This window comes from Haplochromis burtoni, unplaced genomic scaffold, assembly GCF_018398535.1.
Source record: "Haplochromis burtoni strain Fernald_Lab_line unplaced genomic scaffold, NCSU_Asbu1 Contig_71, whole genome shotgun sequence".
Classification (NCBI taxonomy): Eukaryota; Metazoa; Chordata; class Actinopteri; order Cichliformes; family Cichlidae; genus Haplochromis; species Haplochromis burtoni.
This window is the reverse complement of record NW_024582432.1, coordinates 876,269-894,489: the sequence shown is the minus strand read 5'-3', so window position 1 is coordinate 894,489 and position 18,221 is coordinate 876,269. Positions and strand designations below refer to the sequence as shown.

The 18,221-nt window shown below is 39.5% G+C and overlaps 1 protein-coding gene across 1 annotated transcript; it reads right to left on the bottom strand.

Moving 5' to 3' along the window:
- Positions 1–241: 241 nt before the first annotated feature.
- On the bottom strand, positions 242–16,385 carry unc13d (unc-13 homolog D (C. elegans)). Its single transcript, XM_005923808.3, has 35 exons — positions 16,273–16,385; positions 15,079–15,269; positions 14,203–14,229; positions 12,205–12,258; positions 12,035–12,091; positions 11,839–11,946; positions 11,686–11,745; positions 11,407–11,473; positions 9,966–10,146; positions 9,841–9,885; positions 9,276–9,347; positions 9,126–9,195; positions 8,933–9,037; positions 8,559–8,651; positions 7,172–7,272; positions 6,636–6,753; positions 6,234–6,355; positions 6,055–6,145; positions 5,909–5,965; positions 5,723–5,820; positions 5,575–5,626; positions 5,347–5,477; positions 4,809–4,926; positions 4,567–4,719; positions 4,383–4,478; positions 4,095–4,301; positions 3,937–4,011; positions 3,575–3,654; positions 3,343–3,457; positions 2,540–2,611; positions 2,365–2,448; positions 2,164–2,284; positions 1,952–2,075; positions 1,640–1,860; positions 242–354 (listed from the first exon to the last, which is right to left on the bottom strand). The coding sequence occupies exons 2-35, from the start codon at positions 15,136–15,138 to the stop codon at positions 242–244; spliced, it is 3,348 nt and encodes a 1,115-aa protein (XP_005923870.1). The 5' UTR covers positions 15,139–15,269; positions 16,273–16,385.
- Between the last annotated feature and the right edge of the window lie 1,836 nt (positions 16,386–18,221).

The following is an 18,221-nucleotide window of genomic DNA, read 5'->3' as shown; positions in this document are numbered from 1 at the left end:
ATCTCTTGCACTGATTAGACAAAGCATCAGGAAGCATACAGGTATGTAAAGCTGTGTGAGGCTCAAAGTGTTCATGATCACTGTGATGGTCTTCAGTAAACTCATGCTCAGCATAAGGTCCACACACAACTCATGCAACACCAGTGTTTCCTTCTGAGTGGATTTTTTTTCATTGTTTTTGGTACAGATCATTAAAACAAATTGTATATTTTTGGAGGAACAGCTTGTTTCTGTGTGTTCATTATGACTGAATGGCCTCCTGTGACTGTTTCTCTCTCTGTCTTCGCTTCTTTGCAAAAGCCTGCGCCTCCCGGTCTCCTTTCCTGGACTCCAGTAACCGCAGGATGTTGTTGTCTACAGAAGTGCACACAAGCATGGGTTAGGCTTGAGTGCCACTGATGATTTACAATTTAAGGAACACTTTAAAAACACATCAGATCTCAATGGAAAAAAAGTGATGGTGATGTCTATAGTGATATGGTTAATGGGTTAGGGAGGAAAGGGATGCCACATTGTGAGAATGAAATGAAACTTATAAACCTACAGGGGGCTGATTTCAAAGTGAAACAGTGATATAGCAGGCTAGTATAAATTTCATTGCAGCAAGTTAAAATGATACTCGGAAGTTAGGGCATGCTCCTAATGAGCTGACAGATGGTGTCCTGAGGGATCTCCTCCCAGATCTGGACCGGAGCATCAATGAGCTCCTCGACAGTTTGAGGCGCAACCTTGGCGGCATAACGTCCCAGGGGTCCTGTGTTGGACTTAGATCAGGCAAGTGTGCGGGCCAATCAGTGCAATTAATTTCATCATCCTTGAGGAACTGCCTGCATGCTCTTATCTTGTGAAGCCGTGCATAAAGAGGAACGTAGGACCTACTGCACCAGCGTAGGGTCTAATAATGGAGCCAAGGATTTGATCCTGATACCTAATGGCAGGCGGGTTGCTGTTGCTTTGTCTATGTATCTACCCACGCATATGCCTTCCCAAACCATCACTGACTCACCACCAAACTGGTTACCTTTAACAATGTTAGACATTCTCCACGACATCTCCGGACGTCACATGTGCTCAGGGTCAACCTGCTCTCATCTATGAAAAGCCAGTGGTGACTTCATGCCAACCTCAATAAGTCTGTTTGTCATCAACATTCACACCAGTGGCCTGCTGGAGATCATTTTGTAGCTCTGGCAGTGCTCATCCTGTTCCTCCTTCCATGAAGGAGCAGATACTGGCCCTGCTGATAGGTTAAAGACCTTCTACGGCAGCGGTGCCCAGGTCCGTGAGTCGTTTGGTACCGGGCCGCGAGAGTGTCAAATTTACGGTTTTCAGGGTTTTTAATCGTTTTTTAGCTTTATTTTTTAATCGTTTTTATTGTTAGGTTTCCCTTGGTCTTTTCCCACGTGTTAGGAAACAAATCTTCTTTTTTTGGTACCAGTACTGGTTTTATTTTGTTGTATTTATCTGCGACACCTTAAAGGCCGGTCCGTGGCGCAAAACAGGCTGGGACGGCTGTTCAATGGCATGTTCATGCTTTTGAGACTGCCTATGCCAAACCTTCTGGCATAGGCAAGTGCTTACAATATGAAGCGCCTTGAGGCATCTGTTGTTGTGATGTAACTTTAACATACTGACGTACCGTTAGGCTTAGGATGCATCAGAGGCAGGCGGATTTGAGCAGGAACGTTATTTGGCTGTAAGCTGAGTTCATCTCCTTTGGATTCTTTAGCGACTCCCGGTATTGATCTGAGGGACAGAAAGGCCTCGCCTTCAAAGTCGTCTGACCTCAAGGTGTCGTGGTCCAGGACTGTGATCACCAGGCAAGCGCTGTGGGCCTGACACTGTTCCAGTGAAACCAGACTACGACAGAGGAGGGGAGGCAGATACATGAGATGAAACACGTAGAAAGAAGACAGCCGCACAGGCTCACGTATGAGAGTGAACTACTTACAATTCAAATGCCTCGTCAAAAAGGGGATTGAGATCGCAGTTTTTGATCTGAGTGCAGCGAGGTTCTACCTCGGGAAAGATGTGGTAAGGCTCCAGACACAGATGCACGAATGGATCACTGAGACCTGCCGTCAATGCACACGTCACTGTATACTTATCATGGATCTAGAGCGCCTGTTTGTATCAACAGGATGTGTTTGTAACTGTTCTCACCATTAGAATCCATTGGTAGGAGGTTGACTGCATTCAGCACTTCAATTCTGAGTCTTTGGTCTGATCTTCTGTAGGATGCTAGGAGGGTGACAGCGCCGTATTTCTCCCCACTGTATGCTTTCTGTAAATCAGCAGAGACAGTGACAGTCTAAAAGAGCTGCAAAAGAAATTTGTGGGATAAGTGTTTATTGCAAAACTCACCTGCTCAAACACTTTCCCTTCAAGGTACTTTTCCACAAGCTGCTGGCTATTCAGGGAGTGGTGAGTGAGGTGGCTTTTGAGGGCCTCGACAGACACAAGAGTGAAATAATAAAGTCAAATCGTTTTACACTCTTCGGTGAAATGAATAGTTTCACTGTCTTCTGCAGAGACTCACCTTGTACTCATCAGAGTGAAGTTTATTCAGAGGAAGTCCGTTTCCCTCCGCGTGGAAGCACTGCTCAAGGCACTGACATTTTCAAGAAATGCAAAAATAAATTATTACGCTTTTTACGTTTTTTTATTCTATTTTGATGACGTCCGCTCAAAATGGTCGTTCTAATGACCAGCAGTCACAGCTCGTCTGCTTCATTGATCTGTAACCTGGGTACACTGCAGTAACCTCACTAATGAGTTTCAATTACTAATTTAAAGTCTAACCGAAACAACATGATGTTCATTTGGTAAATAGTGGTCCCCATTTAAGTCAAAAAGGATGATAAAGAATAGCAGATGAACAGTATCTCAAAGCCACGTCCTTAAGAAAGAGGACAAAATCCAGCAAAGATCTTACAGGAGCTTAGAGATCATTTTAGAAGGCCTTGGTTAATATACACTTCACCAAAACCTTATGAGAAATGTTCTTAGTGGAAGGGTAGCTGTTAAGATGCCTTGATCAAGGTAGGAAAAAATGCTAAGGTATGCCAAACTACATAAGAACCTTCCTGAAAATCAGTGACAACAGGCCTTATTGAGTGATGGATTGATATTCGATATTTTTGGTATAAATTCTCATCAGTATGTACAGAGGAGGTCATGAGAGATATAACAGTCTCAACATCACAGAAGAACGGAGCCAACATTCAAAGAGGAGCTTGGAATGTCCTTTAAGAAGATTGGAGAACTTTTCCTGAAGAGTGCTTAAAGAAATAACAAGACAGCCACACTTTACCAGACAGTTTTCTGTGGCTGTGGACCAACCTGCAGTGTATATAGCAACCTCTGGGAGAACACCATTAGCCCCTCTTGCAGTTGATGCTGATTAGCCACCTGGTGGATGATTTTCACTGAGTTATTCCACAGAGGAGTCAGGAGACTGGATATAGAAGATAAAATAAGTTGACACTCTTTAGAAAACTTTCTTGAGACACTGAAAACAAACTACTGGAAAATACACAACACAAGCAGAGCTATCAGACATTAGGCTCAGTACCTGTTGAAGTTCTCTTGAACTAAGTTTTCATTCATGTACTGCAGCTCCTGCTCTATGTAACGCATAAGAGGGGCTGCAGCCTAAGAACAGAAAAGAGGCTAAATGTTAGGCAAACACAGAAATTCAGTTCAAATAGATTCAATTCAATTCAGTCCCCTCAAGGTGATTTATGTTGTGAGTTAAAGAGAAAAGCCAAACAATCAGACCCACTATCAGCAAGCACTTGGTGACTGTGGGAAGGAAAAACTCCCTTTTAACAGGAAGAAACCTTAGGCAGAGGAGGAGCAGCCGTCTGCTGTGACCAACTGGGGATGAGGTGAGAAAACTGGACAAAAGACTGGAAGAGAGCAGGCATGACTCACATCCTCTGTGGATTTGGAAGGAATCCTCCGTCTGGTCGACATGTTTCTGACGTGTGTTTCAATGTCTGTGTTTAACTGAAGAGATATTTCATTTTAAATGTGTGAAATATAGCGTTTTTTAAAAAAACTGTCCAGTTTTCCATTCTGGTCTTCGATACCTTCTTCCCAAGAGTGTCTAAAGCTGATCGGATCTCTCGGCCCAAGATGCTCTGGGCCTGCTGGAGCTGTGAGGGCAGCGTGTTTTTGAACTGGCTTTCTCCTATCACATCGTGAGTCCTGTCTCGAAGCCCTGCCCAGTTCAGCTGCGTGGGAAGTCGGGTCAACACAGTCCGCAAGTGCTCCAGGTCATTCACAACCACGCACAACTGCACAGAGAGGAGGAGGACAATCTGGTTGTAGCATTAATTTGTTCCTAAAGATTATTTTTGTTGTTTTCTTCTTCTTACCATGTTAATAGCAGAGCCGTGGTCAGAGTTCTTAGACAGCACCCTGACTCTCTCCTTTAGGATTTTACAATAGTTCACCACAATCTTACAAACATCCTGAAAACACACAGAAAGCCGGGATATACAACCAACAATCTTTCCAGCAATCACGTAATGTAACCAGTTTATAATCTGATATATGCACCTCGGTGATTTTGACCATGAGCATGAAAGCCTCCTCGGGGTCAGGCCAGGACAGCTGTTCCCACAGCTGGCAGATGGGCTGGATGCACGCCACCAGGTCCACTGCTGAGGAGCTGTGTTTTATTGGTACAACACCAGTTTGCAGTGGTTGGAGCTGAGAAGAAGAAAGGGTTTAAAAATATATATTGACATTTTTCTTTGTGGAAGAAATTTACATTACAATAAGAGTCTTCTGTCACTTACCTGGTCCACCTGGACAGCCCTCTCCACCCTGTCCTGAGTGGTGCTGAATGCCTGGTTCAGCCAGTAAGGCAGAGCCTCTCGGAAACCCTCATGAAAGTTTGACAGCTCTAGCACTCCCCTGAAAAGGCAAACATCTCTTGAGCTCCTATTACATTACTTGCATTAAACTCCAAAGTACTGACAGAAGGAATTTAAACTTCAGCTGAACAAACAAAAAATAAATAGATTAAAAAATGGATCGAACGCTTAACTGAAGTGTCAGCACCACTTTAAAAAACATGAATACAACCCGGTTTCTGTGCAAATTTGGGCCCACACGTGTAATGTTAATACAATTAAAAGGCAGTGATTGGAATAATTTGTATCCAACACAATGTAATTGACAAAATCTTTAGGGTTTTTGATAAGGAAACAGTTTATATGACTAATTGTGAGGTTTTCCAGCGGCTGTTTTAGAAACAGGGTGGTACATTTGGAGCGATGGGACAAGTGAAGGGCTGCCATATAAGATAGATCACTGAGTGTGATGATTTCTGACCTTTTCTGTAAGAAAGCTTTGTCTTTGTAGATGGCCTGCAAGCTCAGATAAACTGGGAACAGGCTGTTGGCTAGTTTCTGCTCCATCTGATCCTCCATTAACGACAAGGTTTCCCTCATTTCTTTTGCAATCTGTGGAGGAAAGGAGAGAACAATGTGGCGAGAAATGACCAGATTCATTAAGAAGAAGGTTGACGGGGCTTGAAGGGACTGTTCCATTTCTACTTACCAGGGAGTCAAACCTCTTATAGGTGACAGTGAACACATCAACTTGCACAGCACTGTTGTGATAAAAACATCATGAGAACAGGGAAGGTTTTCATTCATTTCAAGCTACTGTAAGCCAAGTAAAAAATAACATTTAATTGCCTTCTTACCTCACAAATACTCTGTTCCAAACGTCTTTGTTGTGTTTTATGTCTTCCTGCACCTCCCCAATCAACCTAGAGAGGGCGCTCCCAATCTCTGAGAGGTCCTGTGTGACAGCATAGTGCAAAAATAGTAAGTGTAGTGCAATAAAATGGAGATGCCAGGTAAGATTTTCATGATGTGCTTGACTTTACCTTAGTCATCGGCTGATGCAAACCCTTTTTGATCACGAACCAGTCCTCTGTACCTTTCTGATATAAGAGTAATGTGATGAGTACTTACAGTTATATGATGTACTAAACATTAAGATGGCAATAATCTCCCAAGTATGATGACTGACCTGCATAGCATCGGTGACCTCATCATGCAGGTCAAACTGAGCTGGATTTAATTTCTGAAAAGCCTGTGTCTTACAGATCTGGACTAATATCCTAAAAAAAGCACAAGTACTTCATAATCAAAGTCCTCAGCTACAACAGCTCTGCCGCCGAGTCTGTAAACACTTATAACCACGTGTACCTGAGCAGTCTGTGTAGTTTCGGAGTAGCGCTGGATGTTGGAGGGAAGATGTCTCTGTATTTGGCCACCAGACACAGGCCGTACTGTAGGAAGCCGTGAAGAGAGTCCCCAAGTTCCTGTTTCTGATAACAGAGTGCAACACCTTCCTCAACACTTCTGGCATTGAAAGTCAGCTCCTGGCTTCTTTTAACTTTTTTATTAATGACTATCACAGGACAGAAAAATCATCATTAAAGAAAGATGACGAGTAAAAGTAGGTGACATAGTTAGGTTGCATTAGCAGTGAAAGTATGCAGGTCCCTGCGCTGTTAAAGCTCTTCACCTCTTTTCAGAAATTCTCACAGTAAAGCACATTTGCTTCTGAATAATGCAGCTGTGTGACAGTGAGTTGAGCACTTATACCTGTTGGTAGGGCAGCTCCTGCTGGTGCCAGTGGTATTCTATACTCGTGAGCTGCTGTAACAGCACAGACGAGTCCACTTCTAAGCTCTGGTACAACTTACTGTACGCCACCCATTTCCTGTCAGGGGCACACACATCCACATTTATTCAGAAGCACAACTGAAAGCTGGCACAGCAGTAACCGTAACTAAGGTTAACAGCCGCACTAATGTACTCGAAAGACCATTTTTAAAGTGAATTTGTTTTTGACACACAGTCTTCTAATTTTGTCTTTAACTGATGTGTATTGGTAAAATCCCAAAATGACGAATGTAATTAGGTTTCAGTTACATTTTGTGGGGATTCTTTGACTTGGATCACACTGACTTACAATATGTTCATCATACCTCTGATGCAATATCACTGGAAGCTGATAAATGATAAAAACGTAGCAATAGATCGATAGATCTAGAGTTTATGATTCCCTTCAGCTAACGCAGGGCTTGTTTTATCTTCTTCTCATATGAAATTTACAACATGTTAAATATGGTGCTTACGCCAGGTCCTGAAGAAAAGGTGAGAGGTCGTTCTGCGTAGCATACAGTTCGAGCAGAGTCTGGGCCTCGCCGCACAACTCCCCTTTCCACGGGGCAGAACTCTGAGAGACACAAAACAAGATCAGAAGGTTAAAGGCAGAGTTCACCCTAAAATCAAATCCAGACATCTTTTAGTACTACTACAGGCCTGTGCTGCAGTATTGTTTCACTTGTCCATGCAGTTGTTTAAATATAAAGATGAATGTCATGATTCTTTTATAAGGTGTTGCAGGTGCATAAGGGCTAAAAAGGTGGTTGTAAAGGCAATGTGATGGCATCCTGACATATCCTGCATAATTCAACTTTTGTAGATATAAATGAGATCCTGTCAAAATGATATGACGCTTTTATTAAGGCGTGATAGGTGCATACATACTAAAAACAGGTCATTTTAGCCTGCTGATAAGTGGTTTCCGAGTAATGGGATAGCATCATGATATGACGTGCATAATTCAGCTTTTTTCAGATGTAAATCAGACGTTTTTGTCATGTTCTTAAAATGATAAAACGCTTTTATAAGGTGTTGCTGGTGGATAAAGGCTCATTGACATCATCAGAAAGGATAATAACATCATGGCATCAACATATCTGATATCTGATATCTCTAAGTGGACTTAGATGAAGGGTGCCAAGTTTGGTTGAGCAACTCTTGAATGTGTAGTTTGCAGACAGACAGACAGACAGACAGACATTTCCGGTACTACAGTAAGCTTTATTCCTCTAAATATTCTTTGTTGTGAGTTGCCAACTTTTGGAGATCCCAGCTGTAAAATTAGTTGTCTTCTTCTGAACAGAATAGCTAAATCCAATCCAATAAAACAAAATAAATAAAAAGGTCCATCACTGTCTTTCCAAAAATCCAGAAACAAATAGTGAGAAGTTTCATGCAAGCACTATTTTCTTCCCAACAACCACCAACCGTAATACTTTACAAAAGAATTTGAGGCTTGCTCTTGTGACAAGATGCGAGCACTGATGGTGCCCCCCTTGGCTGATGGGTAATGTTAGCTAGCTCCACACTGGATGCAGTTGGGTGTAAAGCAAAAAGTTCCTACATGAAACGGTCATAAGAAGGTTTGTGAACTTTTTGAGTGAACTTTGTTTCTATTATCTATTATGGTTCATGGACAGAAAAAGAAACTTATTGAGTTTGTCAAATTAACTTTTCGTGCTTTGAGCATTAGAGGGGAAGTGGTTAGGGTTAACTACGTAATTAAGCAAAAGTACACATCTTTACGTTTATTTTCTGGTGAACTGTCCCTTTAAAGAAGAAAAAGACAGCACGAAGAGAGAGAAATGAGAGACTGATGAAGGATTTTGAGAAGAGCTGAGAGGATGTTTGCCTAACCTGTTGCTTTGAGATGTAAGCCTGGACAAACTGCTGCAGAATGCCACAGTAGTTGACGTAAGCGCTTCGGCCGGCACTCAGGGTCCCATCTCTCTGTCAGTCACACAACACATAGAAAGCATTTTCTGTTAGACATATAAATGTTATGTTCTCTGTTGTGCAAGAAGCGCAAGTCTCTCCTATTAGAGTATTGTGTCATTAACTTCACTGTTATTGAGTCCACTTCCTCTTTCTTGAGTAAGTTTAGACATCAAAGAGGTTTCATGAGTTCACATTTCTTCATTTATTCTAACAGAGACGCTCTGTAAAACTACGCTCTGTAAAACTACGCTCTGTAAAACTACATGGAGACTGCAAAGAGGGCATCTTTTTACCCCTTTGTGGATGAACTTGAGGTTAAGGTGGCACTGGCCACGATTAGGGTAAGTCTCTGTTCTGGGCTCCAGAGTGTACCAGTTGTCTTCAGTACAGTGGAGCTCCTGTAGTGTGAGGATAGAAAATGGTTACTAGACTGGAAAGAGAGCGCTGGGCAAAAACAGACGATACAAAAATAAGATCATTTAATACCTTCAGTTTTATAACGACTTTTCCCAAAAAGTCGTCTGTTCCTTTTTCTTTTTTGGCCTCCTTGATCATCCTAAACAGGTACGAGTAGAAACACTTAGCTGTTTTGCATAATCAACTTTTTATGTGTAAGTCACAGAGAAAGTAGAATACCTTCTTAAATTATTTAGGTTGGTTGTGAACTCCTCTAGTTTCTGTGTGAGTGACACCTCTTCATCTTTGTCCCTGTAGCAGAAAAGGCACAGCACAAAGGAATGCAGTGAAAAGACCATTTTATAGGGAATCTAATATGCTCATCTCAAATGCCATATTATTGTTTTTGCACCCTACTAGAGCAGCTTTGCATGATGAGCAGTTCAAGCTAATCCTTATTAATCCTTTCAGCTAGCCGTCTTTGTGAAATAAACTGTTTTAGCTCATTCTTGCCCCCTTCAAGCACACTTTGTTCTGATTGGCTGCCTCTCACAAACAAATGTTAGGAACAGCAGGTGGGTGGGGCATCTGTTCTCACAGCTAGAGCTCTGTATGCATAAGAGGACAGTAGTCTCAAGCCCGAGCTTTGGGCTCACTTGTAGCACAATCTCTTGTTCACCCATCATTTGAGACTTTGACCACATTTAATTTAATTATTGTAACTCCATATATTTGACAGAAGATAAGGAAAAGCATAATTAATTAACTTTAAAACAAACAAAGTGAAGGTTTCTGTTTTTCTCACCACATCTCAAGGTGGAAGCTGGCACCTGCAAAATGTCCAAATTCTCTGAAAGGAAGAGAAACAGTAGAAGGTAATGTAGGCGTTTCAATCTACTTCAGCAGAAATGATCAAGAATTGTGACTCACAGTATGAACGTTTGGTTCCAGATGGGGTTAAGAGTTTGCTTTTTAATGTCTGTTTGGTAGATTTTATCATGTGATACTGCATCCTTTACGACAGATTTAAGGGGTTTGGCTCTGGACTGGCGAGTCCGACTCTCCTCCTCATCCTCCATTATAGTGAGCAAACAGTATGGATCACTGAAACCTGTTCAAAACAAACAGTTTTTGATTAACTCAAGTCACCTCCAAAAAGAGATTAACCAATCATAAAAATGTAAACTCAGTAAATTCAAATATGAATCACGTTTGGCAGAGGAGAATGACTAAAGATTCTTAGAAGGAAGGCACAAGATCTTCACTTCTTTTTTTCTGAGGATAATCATTTTGAGAAAATATGCACATTATAAACTATAGACTATTAACCTATTCAGGATTTGCAAACAGAGGAACACTAACCATACGACATTAACTAGTCTGGCATTTCGGATTAGTGACAATCATGGCGACAATGAATCAGACCCCAGTCACACAGGGCTGGAGACTGCTGCATAACCATCTGGCAGTTTAGGGTTGTCTACAAAATAAATCAAATCAAATCGATCCGTGATTCTTCCAGTCCACATCCCAAAGTTTTCCTTGGGTAAGATGCAGAACCCCACTGGATGAGACTTAACTGAGGCAAAAGATAAATAGCAGTCTATTTACGAAATTAACCAGAATTCTCCAGGAACTACCGCTAACCAATAAGGTCACACACATTTTTCTCTAGCATGGTTGTATCAAGAACATGGCAGACAACAATCCCCCCCACCATCATGTAAGAAACTTCAATTGTAGTTTACAAGCTAAATGCTAATTTAACATGCTAAAAAGGTAACAATGACAATGGAAACACGACAATTCTTCAGCATTAAGTTGCTAGTATTTAATCACATTTTTGGACATCAATCATCATTTTATATCATGAGTTTTGGGGCTTTTAGTTATAATCCACAGTACTGGAAAGATGGCAGCAAAGAGGCACAATGTTTAGCTTTTCTAAAACATTCCAGCTCAAAAGGAAAAATCTGAAATACCCAAAGTTGCACTTTTTAATGTCAATCCATCCATTACCATTTGGAAGCTATGTCTGCTTTTGCATTAAATGTATATGATCGTGTTTTTTAGGCCCTTTCGGTGTTTGATTTTTTTAGGTGATCACACACAGTAAATTTGATTGATTAATAACTTTCATAGTATAATTTCTATTTCTTTGTTTTAAAAAAAGAAAGAAAGAAAAGAAAGAAAGAAAAACCCCAAACAAAAAATAGTTAGATGATGTGCAGTCTGGTCAAGTCTAGCCTAGCTGAAAGCAACATCGATATAGAATCTCTGGCTAAAAAAGAAACGCATTAAAAGGAGTCTCAATCATCACATCACTGAAAAGTGATAACCCCCTCTCTGTACGGGAAAGGCAAGAACTCACCACTGATGTCTTTTCCCAGAATTCCCTTGGCTTCCTTGACAGTGGCCATCAGACAATATACTGGGGGCTGGATGGATAAGAGGGTTAGATAATAAAACAACATTAAACAGCATTAACTGTTTAATGTAATACTGTTTGCAGCATTAAACATACTGATGACATCATTTCTGCCACAGTAAAGACAGTGGAAAATAGAATTCTTATGACTACTATTAATAGATGTTGGTGGTCTTCAGCATCGCATTTATTGGAACAAGTATGCAGACTTCCTTTTCTCACCTCTGTGCTCTGTACTTTCTCCAGCAGACTGTCGTGCTCTGATTCTGTCATAGTGAAAGCCTGGTAGATAGGATGGATTGAACAATCATCTAGTTGCACACCAACGCAGCTGGAAAGTTATGAGTGCCGTTATACACGCGTGTACGTTTTTACCTCTCGGATGTACCGTCGAAGCTGGTCATCTGTGAAAATCTCATTTGAAGAAGGTTTCCCCATTTTGTGTGCGATGGTGTACAGTAGCTCCTTATACAGAGGCTTGAGCTTTTAACAGACATAATCACATTGAGAACGTTGTTTGAAAATGCCATTTTATGTGCTGAACATAGTCATACACTGGAAGTGATTATACCTCCATCTCCTTGTGTCTCCTTGCTTTCTCTTCTGGATTTTCATCTTCTTTAAAATCCTAAAGGAGACACGGGAAAACTATGTTTCCATGATTCTGTTTGATAAATATGGGAATCATGCATAATTTTAACCTGAAATTTAAGCATTTAAAACACATGCAGGGTGACTTACCCTCCCTCTTAGTTTCCTTGTCAACCCCAGTTTACGTGTATGCACGGGTGAAAACTGGAAAGGGAAACACAGCAAACGTCAAAAAGCAGACATGAAAGGAACATTTTAAAACTATATCAATGATATGTGACTACAATGGATCACAGTGAGTTTCAAATTTGTGAAGGTATCATATCTACGTTCTAAAACGTCATCATTTCTGTACAGTGAAAAATATAGATTCAACTTGAAGGTCTTGACATGAAATTATGCACAAATATAAAATCCATTCATTATCCTCATACGATGCAACTTACTCTATATTACTTTAGAATCAACATATCAAAGCTTCCAAATTTTTATTTTTTAGCCTCATGTAGATACCTCAGTTCTTAGTATCCTATGTAGATACATTTGTATCTACATAACTAATTACCACAAAGATTCTGCATATTTTGACATTCACTTTTCTTATAGGACGTGTTCTGGTTTGTCTGAAACTTGATTTTTTCTTTAGCAATACCTCCAGGTTGAATTCTGAAACACAGTTCTCGACAACTGTTGGAAAGATTTAGATTAAATTTTATACAGACATTCATTGTGTGCAATGTCAAAGCATTAACCTATTTAGTAAAATAATCCAACATCTATTCACAGACTTATACAAGATTGTCCATGTTGTGACATTCATTGTTCGAAGAGGATATGTCCTAGTAACTGTTCCCCTGTTCATGAGGGGACTTTCCTGTACCAAAGCCAGTACAATAACTATGGGAAGGATTGTCCACATATTCAAAGTCTTCTAATAACGAGACCTCCTGGCTTTAACATATTCAGTAAAATAGTCCAATATCTACTTGTCACACTGGCAGCTCTTTGAGCAAATTCCCTATAAAAATTCCTGAGATTTTGTACATTTTGACATTGTCCACAGAAGACATTTGCTAATGACTTTGAGGACTTTTGAAGGTGCTGTCCTGACAAAGACTGGAAGGATTGAAATGAAATTGTGCACAGATGTTCATGGTCCTCAAAAGATGAATTTTACAGATTTATTCTCTAGTATCACCATAACGTAATTTAGCAATTTCTCCCAATATCTACAGGACAGACTTGCACAGGTCTGCAGATGTTAAGTGAAAAGTGCATATTCTTCACGTTGCCTCTACTCGAGCTTCCTCCACCAGTCCAGACATATGTGGGTTCATTTCTCTTTGGCAATTCTGGTTTGTAAGTTTGCAATAAACTGGCAACCTGTCCCATGTGTTCCTTGACTTTTCCTTCTTGGAGTTGGGATATGCTCCAACCCTTCCCGCATTGGATAAGCAGAACGAAATGGCTATTCTTAAAGGATCTATCGTAATGATTCTGGGGGGGATATCTGACTTTTTCTCAGCCAGTGCAACCAAGCTGATCTGCAACAAAATTTCTTGACCGCTATCGGAGGGATTAACATAAAATTTAGTACAACAGTTTTTGTCACAAGAGGATGAAATCTCCACTAGTAAAATAACTTGGGTACATTTTGTACCAAGTGTAGCATAATGACTTTAGCGATGGGGTTATTTTTCCTCTTGGAACAAAAGCAGCAGCTAAGCTTCGAGAAAGCGAGAGAGACATCTCAATAGTAACTCAACAACTGATTGTTCTTTTTACTGATCAATAGATCTTGCATCACATGACTTCTAAAAATGGTGATCATGTATAACAGAAAGGTAAATTGTGTAGTTGCAGTGTATACTTAATGTAGTCTAAGCACTTTCAGTGGTCAGACTAGAAAGGAACTATATAAATCCATTCCATTATTTAGCCTTGAGTGGTAATTAGCAATGAACCTGCTAACCATTACACATCTAACTATCTATAAATATGACAGTGTCAACATGCTGAGAACAGTGATACAGAGTCTTTAGGCTCTGGTCTTTCAGTTTGGCTAGTTTGGTTTAGTTAAATTTAACCCCCCCCAAACACACACTGTTTTAGTTCATCACAGCCAAGCCAATTGTTTGTGTTTTTTACCTGTTTGAGTCTTGGTAAGCCATGCTCCTGGAAAAAACAAGGGAAAGGTGCTTATGTTGCACATTTAAATGGATGTAAAAAAAAAAAGCAACTACTTCAGTTGAATCAAACTGAAACTAACAGGAATTTAAATGTGATCTCAAGTCACTACAGCCTTCGCTACAACTTCTTCCTGTGCAAAAAGTACATCAATGCTGGTCTGAAGAAATGCGAGTGCTACTTTAAAGTTTCTGATAAGGCCTGCCTATGCAAGAGACTTCCTCTGTCGCTGATAATGAAACTGACTTGGAAGCAAAAGCAAACCAACAATCCAGGAAATTCACTTGAAAGGGAATCATTATAAACATAGTCTGAAAATAATTATGCAGATACACACGTACCCAACCTCAACAAACGCACATGCACACGAGTACAGCATTTTCATTATGTACCAATGTAGCAAACCCTTCAAAAGTAAATGATTGCAAAACACTTTTGTGAAAAATATGTTTAATTCTTCATGATCTGATGTTTTTTCCCCCCAAAAATAATAATGAATCATAGTCACAGCATCTCGAAATAGCCATTTGGAGACAGTGACTCAACTTCGGATGCAACAACACTGTTGTAGCTGCCATTTTATGTTTTTTTTTCTTTTAATTTTTATATAATTACCCTAAAATGCAAAAAAGCTTTGCTAGTATAACAAGCCACTGAAAACCAAACCAGGAAAATCTTTCAAACCCAGAGCAGAAATATTTGAAGGGATCATCAGTTTGCTTGTTGCCCGATCACCGTGTAACATAAGTGCTTAATAACTTAAGGAGAATCAAATTTAAATAAATATTGTGTAGCCTACAATCATGCCAACATATTGAAATGCACTGTAGTCCTTACCTGTTCAGGTGTTTGCAGTAGATTGTCTCCTTTGTTCGTGGGCTCATTTTGACTTGACATATTGATGCGAATCTAAGATCATCAGACTCCTGCCTCGTGAGCTGCTGAGTCTAGTGTGCGCGATATAGGGAAGCTGAGTGCTTTGGTGTGTTTCGATGAACTGTCACACAGCAGCCGGAAGTCATCACTTCCTGTTGAAGGTGGTAACGTCAATGACTGTGACTTATGACTTTTTCTTCATCTAGTGCCCTACATTTTGTTTGAATACAAAATACTGGTCTGGCTCCCTGTTACCTTTGCATATACAAACATCAACACACACACACAGTGTTTTACATCTCAGTACATGAGATTTGTTGTAAATCAAGCTTTAAAGGTTACATTCACTGTTCACGTTATGAAATAAAATTTATGTCCTGGGAGCAAATTTTCCATAACTTGACACATGATGAATTAAATAATGAAACTGCGTGTAACATGACACAGTGCAGCCTGTCTGTGGTTAGTTTTACCTGTGTTTATTTAGAATGTTGACTTACTCCATTATACTACTCCACTATGAGTTCATATACGCTGCTCCAAAAAATGGTACAGCCGACTAAACCTGTGATATTATTCTCTTGTTTTGCTTCTTGCTAGTGTCCTTGTCACTACTTGTAGCATAAGACAGTATCTGCTATTTTGGTTGCACAGGTAATCTAGTTTCTCCAGGAGGGCACATTTAATGCAATCTGAAGAATGTTGAGGAGGTACCAGAAAATTAAATAGCGAGAGCTGGACACTGTCTGGTCTACATATTTCTGATCAGACTCCATGAGTATGGGGCAAGGTCCTGAGATCATTTAGTGGGATCTGTGTTCACAGACTAGCATTTACAGCTCTAATGGCATTTGCCTAAGAAATACAGAGTGGTGCCTATCCAGACGCGTCTATATAGCACACAATGCTAGAGTGGCTAATGAGTTGGTGTTTTTTTTTTAATTGAGAGAAGTTCAGGAGACACTATTTGCAGTATTTTATTATCAGGCAGTTAAAGATTTGGCTTGCATAGCTGTGGACCTCTATTCGGGCAGTCTGCACACGGAGAAGTGAAGCACAATTCCTAATTCAAAGTATATACTTAGACACATGGAAACAAGAAATATTTGTGATTGGCTATTGATGGAGAGATGCCACGGTTTAGACTCAACATACCCTGATTTGTTCTTCTCGAAGTCCTTCTGGATGGCAGCGGTCATTGTCCTCCACTCAGGGATCTTGTCCTGTCACAATAAAGTCTCCATGTCTTGTCGACTAGAACCACCTGTTGTCAGACACCCAAAGCCAAGCAGCCTGTCCTGTCTGAAACTGTGTTGTGTAAAGGTGAAGCAATTTACTTTCAACACTCAACTCCTTCCATGCCTCTTTCTTAACCCTTCACAGCTTGAGATTAGTAAAGCTTGTATACTTCTAATGAAGAGTGTATCAACTCTATTATGAGCATACAATTGCAACTAATGTTAAAAAGAAACCTTATTTCTAACACTATCAATCACAAAGACATCACATTCTATACAAAACCATATTAGATTAGATAGAACTTTATTAATCCCTCGGGTGGGTTCCTCTGGGAAATTCGATTTCCAAAAAAGCATGGCACCGACAGAAGTTACAGTTACAGAATATTATATATATATAAATCACACACACAGACAGACACACACACACACACACACACACACACGCATATATATAAATACAGAGACAATATAAATAAAATATACGAAGGGGATAAATAGAATAAATAGGAATAAAAAATAAAAAATAAAATAAAAAATAAATAATAATTTACTTTAAGGTACCCTTTCTTAAACTGTTTCAGTAATTGCTTTCACTATATTATATATTCTCTATTTTCAACTGGCTACATCGTTTTTAAATTAGCTAGATTAAAAAAGCTAGTTTAGCTTATAGCTAACTAGCTAAAGTTTGCATTCTACACACCGGTTAAGGTGACAGTATATCAAGTTTTACAGTGCATCTGATGACTTTTTTCAATGAAATCTTAAAATCTTTGGTTTATAAAATGTTCAATCAAATAAAATTCTTAAGGACTTTTGATTTTATTAGACTATTAATATAGAAGCAATATACAAATCTATTAGCATGTGTGCAGCATATTAAAAAACACAGCTAATGAATATTTGGGAATTTTAGTTGAAAATTATTTGAATTAAACAAATTATTTATGTTGATGTTGAGGTGATGGAGTTCTTATAATTATTCAGAATTCTTATACAATCATTTTAGAGTAAATTTCAATCATCAGCCAGGTGTTTCCACACAGCTGCTTGTGTAGGCATTGAGAGTTTACCTCTATGGTAGCACTGAAGTGATATGAGCTGCAATCCAGGTATGACATGTTCCATGATGGCATCCTAGAGCTTCATGTGATAGCAGTAAACTTTGACAGTAAGGGTAGTTACATCACCTCCCGTGTATTAGCACATTGGAGTGAAAAGTGACATTTGACCCATCTGTTTCATTTAACAACTTTGTATAATCTATTATCTGTTCCTTGTTTTTCTGGCTCATATAATAGCTTTGTGCATGGAATTTAGAGGGTCAGACATAGATGTCAACTATTGTTAGCCAACACACACCACTTGTTGCATCTTTTACAAGGATGTGGGTGCTTCTGACTAACCTGACCACTCACCTTCTCCTGACTCATTCTGTTACATAATGTAAGAGGCATTTCAATACTTGATATATAAATCATCTTGCCATATTTATACTACAAATAGAATTTTTGACTTACTTCTGTTTGTCAATGCCTGTGACTCACTTGAAATAAATTGTCTGTCCCTTAAACAGGTAAGGCTGACCCTGCCTTGACGGTAATAATACTAATTAAGTAAGAATACATTTCTATTTAGGCTAACTGGTACATCAGCCAGACTCATGATGTAAAGAAGTCTTTCATTCTTTTTTAATTAATAAATTTTATTATTATTATTTACATCTAACTGTACTACTAACTATAGAGGCGTAGTTAGCCACATTAAAAGTCTTACGTATATGATGATTTTCTAGCATTATTACTATTATTAGAAGCTATATTGCAATTGGTAGAACCTTGCAGAGCTCGTGTCGGTCATTTA

Coding starts and splice junctions, on each gene's coding strand:
- unc13d (XM_005923808.3), bottom strand. CDS start 15,138: ATGTCAAGTCAAAATGAGCCCACGAACAAAGGAGACAATCTACTGCAA. Junction 3,458..3,574: donor GTTCAAGAGAACTTCAACAG/GTACTGAGCCTA, acceptor TTCTATATCCAG/TCTCCTGACTCCTCTGTGGA. Junction 1,861..1,951: donor TTTGACGAGGCATTTGAATT/GTAAGTAGTTCA, acceptor CCTCTGTCGTAG/TCTGGTTTCACTGGAACAGT.